At 39.7% G+C, this 18089-nt stretch overlaps 1 protein-coding gene across 1 annotated transcript in view; it reads left to right on the forward strand.

The window, feature by feature from the left end:
• The first annotated feature begins 1826 nt into the window (after nt 1–1826).
• The window catches only part of LOC113163427 (activin receptor type-2A), a 45814-nt gene continuing 29551 nt past the window's right edge, over nt 1827–18089 (forward strand). The window contains exon 1 of the mRNA XM_026362036.1: nt 1827–2801. Within this exon, the coding sequence (XP_026217821.1) occupies nt 2747–2801 (55 nt within the window). The 5' untranslated portion in view covers nt 1827–2746. The remainder of the gene's footprint in view (nt 2802–18089) is intronic.

The raw sequence follows: 18089 nt of genomic DNA on the forward strand, positions 1-18089 counted from the left end.
ATCCCGACTTGTTGACAAAGGATACATAGCTGCACTGGAAACCAGACTCCAGAAAAACAATAGAATGTGAACCTGTGCATGTTTAAGTGGAAGAAAAAAGCCTTTGAAGATAAATATTGATGCTGTTTTGTTGCTGTTATGCACCAGATTCATGCAAAGGTCACTGTGGGTTCATCTTAAATTCCTGTAACTGAACTTCTAGCATGACACAAGACAAAGAATTCTACCAGTAAAGTTGACAACGTCCTGCTGTATGCATGTTTCTAATATTTTCCAGTGAGTAATCTATGAAATGATAAACAACCCCCACATTTCCAGAACAGAGCTGGGCTGTGCTTGCTCTTTGCAGAGAAGGTTCATTTGTGATGAAAGTTCGAAATCGCTGCCAGGGGAATAACATCTACAGGAACTGAACTCCTCACCCGGCCTGTGTTAGTGCCGCAAGCTCTAACCATTAAGCTATGTACAGGACAGTGTGTTTTGCTGAAGATGAAAGCCAACGCTCCAATATAGAACAGGTGACTCAGCTTCCAGCTTGGCAGAGAAATCCCCCGAGACCTTTGACCTCCTAATCGTTTAGCAGCTCTTATGGTTGGAGATCTGCTCCAGGCTATTAGAGAGATTAGTGTCACACAGATTTGGGGATGGGCCAAGCCTATATCTGCACTTCATGGTATTCTCAGCATTTATTACTGAGCACCCAACCCACACTGAAATCCGATAGGTCACCATATAGTAGCACATACTACACCGTGACCCTTTATGTGGGTGTAACATGTGTGGAGTCATGGGTTATAGTGCATAATTATCAAATAGATTTAAAATGTGTTTTACAGTTTAAACCTCATTTCCAGTAACTATTGTGAGCTATGAATGCTGTTCAAGATCATCCTGCAGCTTTATGTTTGTTACAAACAGTTAATAATACAAGATACCATGCGCACATACTCCCAGTTTGTTGTCTACAGTAGCTTTTATCTTCAAACATATGTGTAACATTACGTGTTCCACAGTTTTTAGTTATTTCTTATCTTAAAAAGATAAATGTCTGATTCAGGCCGCCCCTCCCTTTCTGTCACAGCACATACAGGAGGATAAAACGAGCGCTCCTCCCGAACAACAACAATCCCTGGCTCGGAAAGAAAGTTCATCAAGCTGGACAGAGGGAGCCAGGGCGGCCCCGGAAGTCCACGAGGGCCGGCTTCAAAATAAGAAAGAAGGCTTGTGGACTGATTTAGAACGTGCAAAGGTGAAAACTTAATGCAGAATAAAGGACCGAGTGGAATGATAATAAAGACTTATTATTATGTCAGGAACACCGAAAGAGTCCCTATTAAAAATATGATTACTGCAAATATAAGACCCCAAGTGGAGCTAAAATGACTTGATTAATCACATAATAGATTAGTATTAGATGGTAGAAATAAAATGTGACTACAATTTTGATACTTTCATAATGGCTTCAGTTTTTAAGGTCCAAATAGGTTAAATGTCTGCTGCCTCTAGCTTCACAAATAAGATGATTGGATGCTTTTCAAAGTATAAAGTATACTGCGTATCTTTGCATTTGAGACAGTTGTTCAGACAAAACATAACATATATATCAACATATAACATATCAATAACTCTACAAACATTTTTTCCAACTTATTATTTTGTCTGCGTGAAATTAAAGCAGATATATTCTGGCATTTTACAAACAAATCTGTCTAATACAGCTTTTTGTAGCTCTCTAATCGAGCTCCAGTGTAACATCTTATTTTGAAATCCGTCACCGGAAGCTTGACTTGTCAGTTGGGCTGACTTGACGCAGCAGTGACGCCATCTTGAAATTGTCCCGACCAGAGGAGGCGAGGAGGAGACGGATTTGGGAAAAAGCAGTTCAACCTAAAGTCGGTAGCTGCGTTAGCAACACGGATTAACGGCAGCGTTAGCGGCCACTGCTATCACACCATAGTGTTTCCACTTATTCAGTCAACTAAGTTCGACTGGGGAAGGCTGTTTGACCCACTTCGGAGAAGGCGAACGCACCGGAGGGAGCGTCAGACGCGGTTATTTCCCTGCTGGAGCGGACCGAGCTGTGGTTGTGGCCGGGCAGCCCCGCCGGACTGTCGGACGACACCGACGCTTCTACACGGAATATAAAAACAACAACTAACGCTTCACACCTGCCTTTTTCACAACAGGAGAGTGTTAATGCTCATTTTTTGCGCCGTTTTGATTTTTTAAAGATATGCGACCGAGTTCACCGAGGAGAAGTTTGATTGGAGAGCGGAGTGCGCTCGATTTGCAGTCCGATGAATGTTAGCCCTGCCCGGCTGTGGCTCGGCTCTCTGCCCCGCGGGTCTGAATATAACAGGTTAAACACCACACGGGCACAGGTGAACACGTCTGTTCATAACAATGCTACAGACTTGGCTCATACATGACAGCCCCGGTTTGAATGCCAACAAGTCGTCCTCCATTGCTCGTCTGTAAACCTGGAAATACCAGCAGCCATCCCCTCCTCTTCTTCATCACCCTCCTCTTCCTCCCCTCTTCTGTTTTTGGACTGGCTTACATTACCTGGGATATTTAGGATTCTGCCTCGGTCTCCTCATTATAAAGATGTCCTTTTTGCAGAGACAGTGCTCCTCGGGGCAGCAAGACATTTAATTTGACTCTTTCGTTTTGAGATTTTTTTTGTTGTTGTTCAGTTTTTGTTTTTAATTCTCTTTCTAGTCGGAGGATCAGATTCGGATGGAAAATGGGAGACGCCACCAAACTGGCCTTCGCCGTTTTCCTCATCTCCTGCTCTTCAGGTGGGTGTGGGGTGTAATGCATGGCTTGTTGTCAGCTGAGGAGAATTCAATGCAATGCTTATTGTTACCTCTGCAGAATGCAATGCATAGCTCGATGTTGTGTGTGGAGTATGCAATGCAATGCAATCCTGTGGAAAGGGGATGGTGGTGGTGGTGAGGGGGGATCCCACTTTGCCTCATTAGTGGTGCCCTGTCTTCGCATCCTTCATCCTCCGTGTGTGGACGTGCACTGTGCATGTTGTAGTTGTCATTAGTGAGCCTAAGCTGGGGCTAGGGGACCTCAAAAGGCCCTTGAATGGCTCCTAGTTGGACATATTGTTAGAAATCAGGTTTTTAGTTATATTTAGAGATTACACAGACATTACTGGGTTGTAGTGTTACTTTACTTTTTTGCAGTTTAACTAGATTTTTCATTAAATACCACATTTAGGCTAACGTCAGTCAGTGCCATAAGAAGCATGGTGTAAACACATGTTGAGTGGAAATAAATAAAAAAGAAAAGAAAAGCTGAGAGCACCCTAAGACAAAACTGCTTTTATGTTATGTAAATGAAAAGTTGAAAGTTTAAATCAGACACAGAAGGCAGGTAATAAACCAACTTTATGCGTGTTTAACCCTTTTTACAGTACACTTAGTATCATAACACTGTAATGGTAAAATCTCATTGCAGCAAAGCAATTTTCAGTCCTCACGGTGGTGAATATCCATTATATGTCCTCATTTCCCAAGGGCGGATGCATAATGAATGTCACTGGGGTCAGTGAGGTGATAATAAGGAGAGAAGGGTGAACCCAGGAGTGCTATTTTTCTTGCAGAGCATATTGGTTACTTGGATGTGGGTGGACTTTAAATGTCAGTTGTGTGATTGGAAGATACTGGTTAATAATATTGAAAGGCATTTTCATCCTGCTTGCTGCCAGTAGATATTTGGTATTTTTGCCAGACTTAATAATGTGCACAGCATAAAAAAGCATCAGTTTGAAGCTTGTAAACTTTAAATCACTGTTTTTAGTTTAATTATACCACAAGTGATCCAGTGTCACCTCACACAACACTATAACGTTCACATTTATGGTCGTGCAGTTTATAAAATGGGTCAATGCCAGTGTGCATCTATGACAGGTGTTTCTTGAATTTGTTTTGATGCACGTCATCGCATGACACAAAGGTGTCAAATACTAAATCTGTGTTTATAACTTCCATTTTTATAACGCCCTAAAAAAAACATGTTCGTGCTGCAAACAAAAAGAACCTTACGCCCAGCAATAGTTTCACTTTGTGTTATATGCCGGTTTGGTTGTTGTCTAATACGAGGCAGCGCTTAGTGTAACCACAAAGATTTGTTAATGAAAACAAAAACTGGACCTGGAGGCGAAGGTTTTTTAATCAGTTTTTGTTTACAAGTAGAAATTAAAATTCTGCAGCAAATACGCTAACTTTTAAAGTTTTAAATGTTTAAATGCTTGTGCAGCTTCACAAAGGGGCGGCTGTTTGGATGTAAGTTGCCGTGAATGTCCTGGCTTATAAAATATCCAGTGCATTTTTTTAATAAGAGCAATTAAGACTTAAGTAATGGAAAAGGTAAAATAAAACCCTAAGTCACAGTGGAATTGTCCTTTTAACAGCGAGCCCTGGAGTGTTTTAAGCGTTTGAGTAGAAATTAAAAGGCTTCTCAAATACAGTGATGGTTGGGTTTGGTAAGAGGGTAAATCAGGTGCTGTTTGTATTTCATGCTGCAGCAGATGAATATTCCACTTGCTCATTACTGTCTGAAGTGGGGAAATGAATGGTTCCTACTTGAGGTGGAATAATAATCCTCTATGAAATCCAAGTTGAATTGGCACAGCTCAAGACGACACTGAGAAACCTCCGATAAGGGCAGGGCACTTAGCCCGGAGTGGTTTATTTGATGAGGCCTATTGCAACATGCCAAAAATTTAAGATGATAATAATGACAAACTTTATAACGTTGAGATTTTCACGCATAGACTTTGAAATCCTGAGTATCCTTACTTATCCTTACTGTTAGTGAAGCTGCAACTTACAACTCCTTTAACACAGTCTTTTTACTTTTGTTCTAATTAATTACGGGTGTCAGTTATGTACATTTCAACACACAGGAAGTGATGAAATAATAACAGCTGCGAGTCAGTACTTGTTCAGCAACCAGAAACTCCTATATTCTGTTTATGGTGGTATGAAACTCAGATATAAACATGAATACAGCTTCAACAAATAGTCTATTGACAGAAATCCACTGGCAGCAATTATTATTTTTTCAAGCCAAAACCCGAAAACAATTTGCAATTTTCAGTGTCTGAAGTGTGATAAATTCCTTTTTTAATACAATTTAATTAGTAAATGAAACTTGCTCTTTCAAAACAACCAATTAGAAGATATAAAAATATGTCCACTGAAGGAGTGTTTGTTAGTTTTTGCTATTTTGATTCATTAGAGCAAGCATGCAGATAAATAAATAATATAACTAATTTTGATATTTCTGCAGATACATGTTTGAAAGTTTTATTATCAGATTCTGTTTTTAGGATTTCTAGATGAACAGGGATGTTCAGAGATGCCAATAAAGTCTTAAAAATAGGCATAACTTGCATTGGTTTTATCTGGGGCTCGGCGAAATGGAAAAAAGTTTGTCTTAATAATTTTTTCTCCATAGCAGTCAATATTGATATTCATCTCCATATACGTGATATCACTGATTCTTTCAAGGCTTAAAGATTCCCTTTTACTATAATAGTACTCTGTAAATAAGATTATTCAGCCGTAAGACATGGCGCTCTAGAAAGTGGACACTATCAGGTTTGTTGATGTTCAGAAGGTATCCCGGTAGTTGTTTTAGGGGATCCACCATGACTTAATTGGGTCTGGAATTGTAAAGTATTGCATTGTACACGCTCTAAATGATGGTACTGCTTCAGTCTTTGGTGCACACTGCTCTGCTCCTCGGTCAGACATTAATTAGCCAAAACATCTCCACATTACCAAATTCTTCAGATCTTTCTTATCAACAGTCTCTTGTCTTTTGAGCTTTGGCCTGTGTCCTTTGGGATCTACTTTGGTAACGTCATCGCTCAGGTTTCCATTAACACTTTCTGTCATTATTGTCCCTTATCTTGTTCCAACTCCTGACCTACTGGTGTTCACGGCTGCTGATCCCAAACATTAGCATGTGTGCCGATACTGGTTGACGCTATGCTCATTGCGTTATGCGTATGACTGGTTCATGTGGTGCAATTCTCATTATTACTGGTTTTGTTGTGTTGTCTGTCAAAACATGGATCCAACAGGTTCTGTCAAAGTGCTGTCAAGTAGGTCTCCATGTTCTGTTAAGAAAAAAGTTTTTTCTATACAGATATCGTTATTGTTTTAAGCCATTGTTGTTGTTGTTGTTGTTTTTTAAACAAGGTGTCCATGTTAAAAAAAGGTACATACAGTACTTGTGAAATGTGACTTGGTTTAATGTTGCATTCAGCAGCTGCACAGTGTTTTTATCCATAGAGGCATGTCTAAATACTGCTGTAACACATGGTGGGTCAAGGTTGTCCACCAAAGTGTTGATGTGACAGGAGAGCAAATGGGCTTCTTGTGTATGTTTTGCTACTTTGGGCTGAGTTTGAAAACACCCCTGAGCTGAACTGGAAAGTGACATTTTACTTCCCTGGAACTGATGATGTGGTGTTGCAACTAGGCGCGTGTTGAACCCAGGTCATCTGCTTGAAAGGTGACCTCTGCCTAATATCTCACGTGAACTTCACCTGCAAATTGGTAAATATTTACTGTGCTGCCCCATAAGTTCTGGCCCGTTCAGGCCCTGTGATATCTGCAGTGAGGATGAAGCTGAGAGGAACTTAGCTAATAATTAAATATGTTGAATTTCAGTTTTTAATCTTGATGTTTATCAATTGTGCTCAACATCTTTGAGTATATTTCAATATATGCATACTGACATCAAGCAAGATCTGCTGTATTTTATATGGTTAACATCAATATTTGCCTGTGGTCCAACCTTTTGACTGAATGTCATCTGCAACAGGACCATGCCCTATTTCTCCATTTCTCCTCACATGATGTGAATGCAACTCATGTAATCAGGCAGTGGCTGTAAAGGTCTTACTCCAGCGTATAGTTATTCAGAGAAAATGGCTGTTTAGATTTTTGCATGTATGCACCACTGAGGCTGATGGATGGATTAGTCAAGTCTCGTGCTCTGCTTATGCATAGGCCCTCCTGTTCTGTGCACTGCAGCAGTTTCACACAGACATTGATCCTCTTGCATACCAGTGTAAGGTTACATCAATATGGCGAGGTTGAAGCAGCTCTGGACTTTTTTTTTCTAAATCCTCAGCAGCACAACCGATCTGATGATTCAGTTTCAGCTCTGCTACTCATCAAGCTCAACTTGAAACAGTATCTGAACTCAGTCGATCATCAGCGCTGGGTCACTGTGTTCTGTCCCATTGAACTGGAGAAGTCTAAATAGGTACATTTATTTGCCTCCAGAATAAACCTCTGTCAGCAAGCAGTATGTGCTTTTTAGCAAGATGCAAAATCCATCATACCTCCGACCTTGGTGTTGACCGTGACCTCTAACCTTCCTGTACAGGATTTAAAGAGATAAGAGACTTTCTCCTCCAGTGTCCAATTAAAAAAACATATTATTTTCCCAAGATTGCATTACTTTTATTCATTTGAACACACAACAATGACGCTTTGTGATGGCGCTTTGTAAAATGTAAACTATGTGTTAAAAAGTGAAACATATTAACAGTCATTTACAGTTGTACAGAAACTATCTTCTAACCTCTCCTTAAATAATTAATTTGATGAATTTGTGTTGTTGACAAACTGCAATTGTCGCTGACTAAAACTGTTTACTCCAACTGGTGGTGCAGATTATGGAATTGTTGTTACAAAATATTGATAAATTAACTGAATAAACAGTAAATATAAATATATGTACTTAACATTTCTTTGACCCTGTCTAGTTTACCAGACTTTATTTTAAATATCCTTTTTAATTAGCTACAAAGTCTAAATTCATCGAGAGATTTACACAAAGTTGTTAGTGTAAAAAAATTTTTGTTAAACACTTCGGACTATCATTGTTTTGGGTGTTTTCTGGAGTGGTCAGAGGCCAGCTACCAGCTCTGTCCCATTTTTCCCCATATCTATTTCTAATATGTTCTCTTGCATTATGCATTAAGCTGCAAAAGCACAGGTGTATTTGTTAAGGCCAGATGTAGCCTCAATTTCCCATTGGGCCCAACTAACCAGACTTCTTCCTTCCAGAGCCGTGGATCATCCTGTGCTTGAACATAAAAAAACAGAGCGCTGCACCAGTTCATGTTCAGAGGTAAAATGGTGACCAAAGACAGCGTGTTGCTGGGTCCAGCTGGGAAAATTATGACCCTCCACCAGTCAGAGCACTGGTTAAATTTAGACTGTGGCCAGGTGTTTTGTGCTTTGTACACACTGCAGGCAGCATGCATGGTATTTGTGTGCATTTCACTCATCAAGAATGGTTGCATTTGTATTTATACATGCAATGCAATTTTCGGTCATTTGACTTTTCGGAAACTGCAGTGTTTTGATTTTGGGGCTTATAGCACCACTAGTAATTGGCTAAAACTTGATGTTGTAGCACACTGGTAAAGTTTGACCAACTGCACTTTATTTGATCTCCAATAATTCACATTAGATATGTGTTAATGAAACTAAAATAACAGTGAAAATAAAAAACTGAGGTGCAGATGACCTTTGGAAAGTTCTGTTTTCTCTGCTTGTTTACATGTTGGCTAAGTTTCTCTGGTCATTGAACTATAGCGAAATAAATCAGCCTTTAGAGTCTTGTGTGTATCATGTGTGGAAGGCATGGCAGATAACCTTTATAAAAATGACACAATGGGGATTTTAAGTGGCTTCGAAGGCCTAAAGCATCTTATAACACACTAGCCACATAAATGACTATCTAAACTTTCACTACAATTAAGAATCATCAAAACACCATAATTGCCATTGAGGGGATTTTCTCAACGCAGCAGCGATTTGTCATAACCTGCTCCTGGTATCACTGGGTTGATATTGCCACACAAGACAGCATACTTAAAAAGCACCACAGAGCTTAAGTAATTAGAGGAAATCATTTGATTGCCAGTTTGTCTACTTCTCAGAGGATGACACCATCTGATGCAGTAAATCTTAGATACTGCAAACGGGTTAAAGCAAATGCAAAAGAATGATTTGCAAATGCTGTGAGGCGCCGAGTCTTTTTATAACACTAGTGTAGAGGCAATGAAGGGACGAAAATAACATACATATTTAATTCAGCTTTCACCTCCTTAGAGGAAGCTGAGGTGAAGTCTTGGTAAAAGACAGAGAAAGACATTTCAACTGCACTGTCCATGGCTGAAATAATGAATGATTCTGCTCAAACTGTAACTGCTGTTAATCACATGATAATAGACTCCATTACTTTGAGAGCATAATTCTGTTCACTTTTTTGTATCTTAATAGTCTTGTTTATTGTAGCTGCAGTTGGTCTAAATTAAATGACACAACATTTATGTGCTTTAATGGAACAACATATTTATTTTGGAAATTTTATACTTTGGATCTGTGACTGTGCCTGGTTAATTGTGTAGTTGTACAAGACACGCGGGTCAGCGAGGCTGACGAGAGGCCATAGAGTCCACCCTGTAGCCAAAAGGTCACATGTTTGACATCCGCTGCAGGCATTCATCCTGTCTGCATGTCCTTGAGCATAACCATACCTGCTCGGCTTTGTTGTAAGTTGTACTGAATGAGAGCATCAGCTAAAGGCCTAAAATGTAAATGCAGACTGACCTCTGTAATGGGGAGTCAGTGAATTACCCTTGTAACCGTTACTGACTCAAATTAAATCAAATGATAGGGAGGATGGTCAGATCCAGGGTTGGAAAAAAACATAAAACAAAAAACAGCATCACCCTTAGTGTGGATCTTTATGTTTTTTAGATGCTGGTGAACTATTGAAGATGTAGATATGTTTATATGTCTTGTTGGATGAAACACATATACACAACTATTTAATCTTAGTCTAGACCACTTGATGTGTTAGTACCCCAGAGACCGGTCCAGAACGGTCCTTTACTGTAATTAATGCATCCTGCAGATGTTGCTTTATGTTCTTGGGAGAGTTTCAGTCTAGACAGGCTGGCTGCTCAGATGGAGAGGCCCTGCTTTGATCCTTGATTAAAAACTGCGAGCTGTACATTCATCATGCTCTTGTTTCAAGCTCTCTCAAGGGTCCTCGCCTGCTTTACGCTCCCTCCATCCTCCTCCTCCTCCTCTTCATCTTCGTTCGTCTCTTGCCAAGATTCCTCACTGTCATGAAGGTCGCCCTAACCTCTTATCACCAAAACCACTAAAGGGTAATAGTGTCTCAGAGACTCAGAAGACCGGGGTGAACACTGCTCACTCGTGATATTGTGGGGTTGTCATCCTGCGTTTATTGTTTCTGTCATTTTGCTCTCCTTTCTAATAAAGCTCAAATGTCATTTAGGGTACACTGCACAGCAGTCAGAAACTGCCAAAACATTAACAGGTCTTTGGCACACTAAATAATACATTTACAGAATTTCAAAGTGGAATAAGTTGCCAAATCACAATATAATTCCAACAGCAATCTGTGCTTTTTATCTTTCTTATTTGGCTTTTGATACTGGTGGCTCACTTCTAGCACCAACCTTTGAAATACCGATGAGTTGAAGAGGGGATTTGTTCAGTCTTGAAACTCTCAATTGTTGACAAGTTTTTCCTTCCAAGCAGTATTGACAGGAAAGAGAATTACCTGGCAGTGGTGCCTGGGAATCTGAGTCATCGTCATTGGTGATAAAACTGTAAACCCTGCAGAAACATTATGGTTATTCTCTGCATTGGCGGAGTCAAATTCTTAGCTTACTGCACCTGTAATATAATCTCCATTAAAAATACACAAGTGTTGGTGTTTTATTTTGGCTGTGGTGCCTCGTGATCAGTATGTGTCATTAGTTTACACTAAATATAAAGATGAGCCAGGAGTCAGCAAGGTCATTGGATGACTACATGGATGAAAGAGGGGGATTTATTGACTCCCCACATTTATTGGTTTGTCTTGTACAAATGCGAAGCCAGCAAGTGCAAACAGTGAACATAATTGAACGGCAGACATGTCTTGGAGGGCCATGTGAGATTACTCGGAACGGGGCGGTGTATTAGTTACACACATCAGCAGCAGTCTGGGTTCTAGTGTGGGCTAACCTTGACCACAGAGTGTATTTCTGTGCACTTTCAGTTTTCTCTCTCCTCTTTTGGATTGTAGTGTAAGCAACGCTGCAGAAGGTGAACATGATATTGCATTTTGATTACACTGAGTCGAAGCTTGAGCATTTGCAATATGAATTGTGATACCATTTTTAAAGGATTTATTGTAAGACAGCATTACCTTGCTATAGGTGCTTGGACTACTTTCACTAGCTTTACAGCAGTGGATTATAGGAAATCTCTCTCACTGAACCGAACCGGACTGGACTGGACTCACAAAGGGCCAATCTCCTCATATATATAATGGCCTGTCTGCCAGACTCCCCTTCTCTGTCTCACTCTGTCCCTCCCCCACCCTCTGTTCTTCTCTCATTGATTGCTTGTTTTATAAAAATGAATTGAAATGCCCATGCTGCAGGCTTTGTGATATTGCAATATCACTGCAAATTCAATACACAGTTCAGCTTTAAACCCAAGTGGCACTTAACACACCCTTCAAATAAATCCAAACAATTCAAGCACAGAGGGGATAGGGAGAAAAGGGGGAGCTGGAGGGGCCTTTGCAGATCCTTCTACAGTACCCTGTGAGAGATAACGAGACGTTTTAAATTGCTCGTCCTGTAAAGAATGTACGGTATGCAGTGGCCGACTCCAGCCCATTACGCATGCTGGTATGTGCTCTGTGTGCAAACGGTACAGTCGGCGGTGATTCACGGTGAGAGACCCAGGCGTCCTCTGACCTGTCCAGCAACTGGCCCCATCAGTGCTAATTGAGGCAAAGACCAATGGGCGTTTGTCGCTCGGGCATACCAGTGAGGATTAAAGGGATTGGGTTCAGTTGCTGAGTGCAGTGGTTTTTAATGCCGCCTCGACCATGTCCCATTCTCCTGGCCGTGGAAAGAGTGCAGTCTTTGTGACTAGTTCACCCGAGCCAACCTGACCACCCCTGCCATGTCACGACACCATCTGATTGAGCATTAACGCAGCACTCCAGCTAGATCCAGGCTGCTCTGTAAAATTACTGTCTGCTGTGAAATGGTCTCTGTCTGTCAGTTTCTAAATACACAGACAAGACTGTTACCTCTTCATTCATTAAGAAACAGCAAAAAGATTACCACAGCTGCTGGAGATAAATGGAATTAATATAACATTGTCACATTTTCTTCTACAGTAAATAATTTCAAATGAAGATTAAAACTCATTTTTCTCTTGGTTTAATCTATAATCCTATGTGTTTTCACACATCTTTTTTTGTATGTCGCCATCAGATGAGATAATAAAAGTTCTCTCAGGCCACAGCAATACTGATTAAGTGCCAAGGCTAACTAGTTATCACATTTTTACGAAGGAACTTGAGAATCTGCTGCCAGGCTCTGAAATGCACAGAATACACTCTTCTGCTAACCTTGCCGTGGGCCAGTGGTCTCTCATGCTGTCCCTGGTGCCTAATGCCTGTGATAATCAGCTATAAATGATGTAAAAAATCTTTATCCAAGCCAGCCAGGAGCTGCCCTATAGGCACATGCGGGTGTTTTTAAATGACAGTGCCCACAATTTCAAGAGGAAAAGGTTGTTGACTGTGGTGCAAACAGAGAGGTTGGATGTGGAAAGGTATAGCTACACTTATTAAAAATGATCCTTAGCTGGTTTAGACCCCCTCCCCGGATATTCTAACATTCTTTCTTGCTCCTGTTGACATACCATCAGAATGCAAATTTTATATCCTTCTTGTCCCCCAACACTGTCGTGTTAATGACCCTGCAAGGCATGTGTAGCTGTTATGTTTTTTCAACCTAAACAAATGTTGTAACTGTTGTCTGTGTAATATATTGCATTTGAAAGATAAGTATTTCAGCCCAAACCACCTTAATATTTTTTAGCGCTATAGCCGATATAGGCTTGTTTTTAGCTTACAAAATTTTGTTGCCTGACCTCAAAACCATGTCTGATCTTTCCACTTTCATCCCTCTGCATATGTCAGATACACAGTTTTTCTACTGCACAGTATACAGTGGCAAGAAAAAGTATGTTGGAATTTTATGGATTTGCATTAATTTGTCATAAAACATGATCTGAAGTCAAGAGTATTAACAAATATGATGTACCTAAAGTAATAACAACAAAATAATAATTATTATTATTTTAGTTTTCAGCTCATTATCTTTCCCCCAATCACTGGAAGCTGGCCAGGCCCTGATGCAGCAAAGCAGGCCCAAATCATGATGTTTCCACCATCTTACTTTACGATTGGGGTGATGATGTCATGATGACATGCTGTGACCTTCATATGCCAGATGTAGTGCTGTGTGTTCTTTCCAAATAGTTCAATATAGTTTAATTAGTCCACAAAACATTTTGCTAATACTGCTGTGGAGTGAATTACAGGTGTGCAGCAATGTTCTTTTTAGTAAGCAGCAGCTTCCTTCGTGGTGTACTGCCATAGCTAACCTGCTTGTTCAGATTTTACATACTATAGACTCATGAACACAGATGTTAGCCTGTTCCAATTATGCCTTCAAATACAAGTTGTATTTGTTAATACTACTGACTTAGATGAAGATCAGATCACATTTTATAACAAATTAATGCACAAAACCATGAAATTACAAAAGATTTACATACTTTTTCTTGTCACTGTACAATACTTCATAGGTTTGGTAGAACTATGATGTTACTACAGCTTTTTTTCAATGGGTACAGCAAAGTGTTAACACTACTATTATTAGAAGTTTTCTACTCAAGGTATGTGCTTATTCACACATGCAAAAGCTGTATTTAGTTGTGTCTTGAGTCAGTTATGTGGGGGAGGAGTGTCAAATTGCACCAGCAGCAACAACAAGCATTGCTGGCAAGGCAAGAGGCCAGCTCTGCAGACAGCATTATGACCCCTGGCCTCAGCCTAACTTCTTTATTCAACACTATTCAAAAATCATCACTCATATTTGTTTTTAGCACTACAAACCAGCGCCCAAAACAACCATACATCACCTCAAATCTATTTCATCTCTGCCCGGACATAAATGATAAGTTGATCCTTAGAACAAATTCCATCATAACGAACAATCCCCACTCCTGGCAGGCACACAAAAAAAGCCTTGATGAATGAGTTGTTTACCTACTTGGGTGCACGCAGTGTCGAGTGCAGGCCTGACCCGCCAAAATGCCACTTCATTATGAGACTACAGAGCAGAGTGCAGCACAGCCTGCCCCTGTGACCAGCCACACAGAGGAAATTGGATATTAGTTCCTGTATTCCTCAGCAGTTGTCAGGCAAACACACATGATGGACAGTTTCCTGAGCCTGAAATGTCACATTATAATTTGATTATTGACCGATTATGAACTCACCTCTGCTTTTTTTTTCTCGCCTTTGTAATTCTTTAATTTTTTTCCACATTTTTGTATCTAAGCACCTGCCACTGCTGTGGTGTTTTCAAATGGCACAAACCCTGAGATCACCTGTCAAGTAAACCAGAAACATGCAGTCCTTATTTCCCATGTGATGAAAAGGAAAAAGCTAATTTCAAAGCTCTCTTACTCTCACAGTATAGTTCAAATCATTGTGGTGTTAATACATCTGGCAATCGTGAAGACCTAAATATAGTTCAAAACTGTGAGGCTTAAGTGTAGCCTGTTTGGCAGGTGTTGTTTTTTCTCTTTTTACAGTTACTGTTAAAACTCAGAGGAACAAAATCTTTCTTGCCTTCCTGACACACAAGCTCAAGAACTCCTAAATTAATCAGACACTTTATCTGTTTTACCAGCCAGCTTTAGTTTTTAGAGTAGAGAGAACAAAACCCCGGGGCGTTGGTTGGCTAACTGCCAGAGTGGCTTAGTCGAAATTTCTCCAGCGTTTGGCAGGTGGTTGGTGGTCATTTCCCACCCAGCATGCACCTTACTGGCCTGGCCACAGATCAGACCAGAACCATCTCTGCTGCGTGGCTCCTACCTAGTAGCCTTCTCACTTTCCTAATAAAGAGACATGTGCCAGTACACAGGATCTGATGTAGCGCTCCCTTGTGATTTTTTTGTTTCCTCTTTGGAAATCTGGCTTGTGTTTTAGATAGAAGTGGTGGTGGAGAGACTGCATGTCATTTGAGTACAAAAGTGAATTTGTTCTGTTACTTCGCCTGTGCCACTGACTGTCTGATAAAAAGAAATGTTTAAAAGAGAAATTGCTTATGGTCATATTTCACAACTGGAGAAATACACTTTGTCTACCTAATAGAAACAATGAATAGTAATATTTTTCATTGCAATGTGAGGAAAAAGTTTGCTTTTTAACAACAGAAACTTTGAGTCTTCTGTATTTAGAGAGATATTCTTTCTTTCTTGTCTTTGTTTCTTACCCTTTTTTTCAATAAACATACTTCCTGCTGCATTGAATTATTTGGTACCTTTTGGTACTAAGCCGCTGTTCAGACAGACATTACAACTCGTACAGCCTCTTCATTCAGTAAAACAAGAATGCAAGGTTATCTGTCAGGGAAAAAAGGTAATATTTCACACCGCTCGGCATGGAATTTAAGTTCTCACTTTACGCTGATGATTTACTGTTGTATGTGTCAGACTTAAACCACTTTATACCAGCAATTCTATTTATCCTTGAAAGATTCTGCTCATTCTCAGGTTATAATGTGAATATCAATACTCCAGCTTTTTAACTTCCCTGGCTCTTCACAGTCATATGTTTCATCTTTTAAAATGGCTATTTTCACTTTGTCTATTCCAACCAAACCCCTGGCTTTACAAATAAATGGTGAGTTTCTCTCTCCAAATATAGAAGCAATGCTGGCAGTATTTCAAATTAATTTCAGCATTCGCTTAAATTGTTGTTGTTGTTGTTGTTTTTGTTTGTTTTACAAGCAATCATTTGTTTCAGCCTAATTTCAGTTACTTCACCTTTTCTATAAGGCATGGTAAAGGTCAGAAATATTTTTTACACAGAATATATTTCATAGATTCTCAGATCTGTTAAGTAAATTTAATCTCCTACACAGTTGTCTTCTACATCTCATTCATCGTTATTATTTTTAAATTTGCCATGACATCTATTTCGATTTTTCCCTTCATTACCTCAAAATCAGCTATAGGATGAGATTCTTTACTCTGACCCCCCTTGAAAAGTCACTTGTCACTTCGTATGTGATCATTCATCTAGGGCTGTTGTGGAGGATGGCAGGTGAGATATTGCTCTTAACAAAACTTACGCAAGCTCAGGATCAATTTTTTACAAAACCTGATGATCACAAATTGCCCCCAATATTACAGACATCTGTGATAAATGTCATACTTCGTCCTGCAACTTAACCCATACGTTCTTTCTTCTCCATAATTTCTGTTCTTATGCTTTTAGCAGATCTATTTTTATACCCCACAAATATTTACCGTTCATCATCAGTGTCTCTGTATGTTGCCATATTTGGATTTCAAGAAGACCTAGAACTGATACACATCACAACAATAAAACATTCCTATCCTTTTGTTTCTCTTCCTTACTGGCAAGTTACTACCAACTAAAGTCCCTCCAGTCCATTTTGGACTGTTTCAAATCTTTTTAAATCTTTGTATTAGCCTTATTTGATTTAAACACCAAAGTATGTAAGTCATGAAAAGGTTATTCAAATAGCTTCTTAAAACACCTTCTGCCAATTGTAACATAGCTCCACAGCAACTTGTGTAGCTTCTTTTCATAACTGTGATTTGATTATTTACCATGGCATTGCTGCATATTAGCTCACAGTACATCATAATTGAACATAGAAACTCTGAGAGCTGGAATCAGTTTCATGCATATGATTCTTTTTAGAAGCCTCAGGTGAACTCTGGCCAGGCAGCACACTTGCTATTTGTCAGCCTTCAGGTCTATCACAGTGCACTTCACTATCAAAGGGAATAGAATCAACCTCTGCATCTTCCTGCTTTTAGTGTCAGGGCCTCCATTGTAACTCTCAAATTCAGGTTACCTGAATTGCCTCTGCCTAACATGACCTCTTGGCCGCCATACAAAAGATTGAATTTTCTGCCTGCTTCAGATAATCAGTAATCTTCTTCAGTCACAGCATCTCTGCCAACTTCACTATCCTTTCCATTTTCGTGTTGTGCTCTTTCCAGTGAATCATGTCACCTGTTTGCAGTCTTAACTGTACCTTGTCGTAGTGGTCACAGGAATATCTTGTAGCCTAACAGTTTAAGTTAAGTGCCACTGGAACTGGGAGCTTAATTACTGTGACTTAAGAGCATCAGCTAAAATGTAAAATTTTAAAAATGTCAGAGTGAGTTTTCAGAGGTACCGTGCAGCTAGTGAGGAGTGAGGAGGGGTGAGAAGCAGTTTTTCAGAAAGCCCCAGTGGATTGAGAAGTGGGTCGGGTGTTTAGACGTTGTGCAGGCAAGGCACTGCTGAAATGTCCGCAGCTAAAGTAGGTCACGGTTAACCTTGATAAATCTCTTATATGACTGGAAGAAAGAACGGAGCCTCTATGAAATGTTATGTGAAGGAAACAAAGGATAAGTAGGGGGGAAATATGTACTCTTTAAGGTATTGCTGTGATTTGATTGATTGTATTTTTATTGGTACTTTGGTTCTGTCCTTTTGTGCAGAAGAATCTATTTTGACAAAGTAGAAAGGAAGCTTTCCTTTTGTGGGAGACAATCAATTAAACATAAAAACTCTTTTTCAGAGTATGAGTGACGCATGTCTGCACGTCTGCTCCAGATGAAGTTTAAGAACATTCTTTTCTTTACCAGTTTACCCCTGCATGAGCTGACCTTCCAGGACAGCCAGCCATTATTATTATCATTTAACTAGACATGTTAATTTCAAATAAACAGTATATCATTACTTTTGGCACTTTATACCCCATCCTACATTCATCACTTAGTTTTTTTATTTCCCATTCTTTTATTTTGACACTTTCTTTTTTAGTATCTAATGAATTAAATGTATATTGCTGACATCATTACTAAGAAAACTACCTTGAATTAAGAGCA

This window comes from Anabas testudineus, chromosome 2, assembly GCF_900324465.2.
Source record: "Anabas testudineus chromosome 2, fAnaTes1.2, whole genome shotgun sequence".
Taxonomy (NCBI): Eukaryota; Metazoa; Chordata; class Actinopteri; order Anabantiformes; family Anabantidae; genus Anabas; species Anabas testudineus.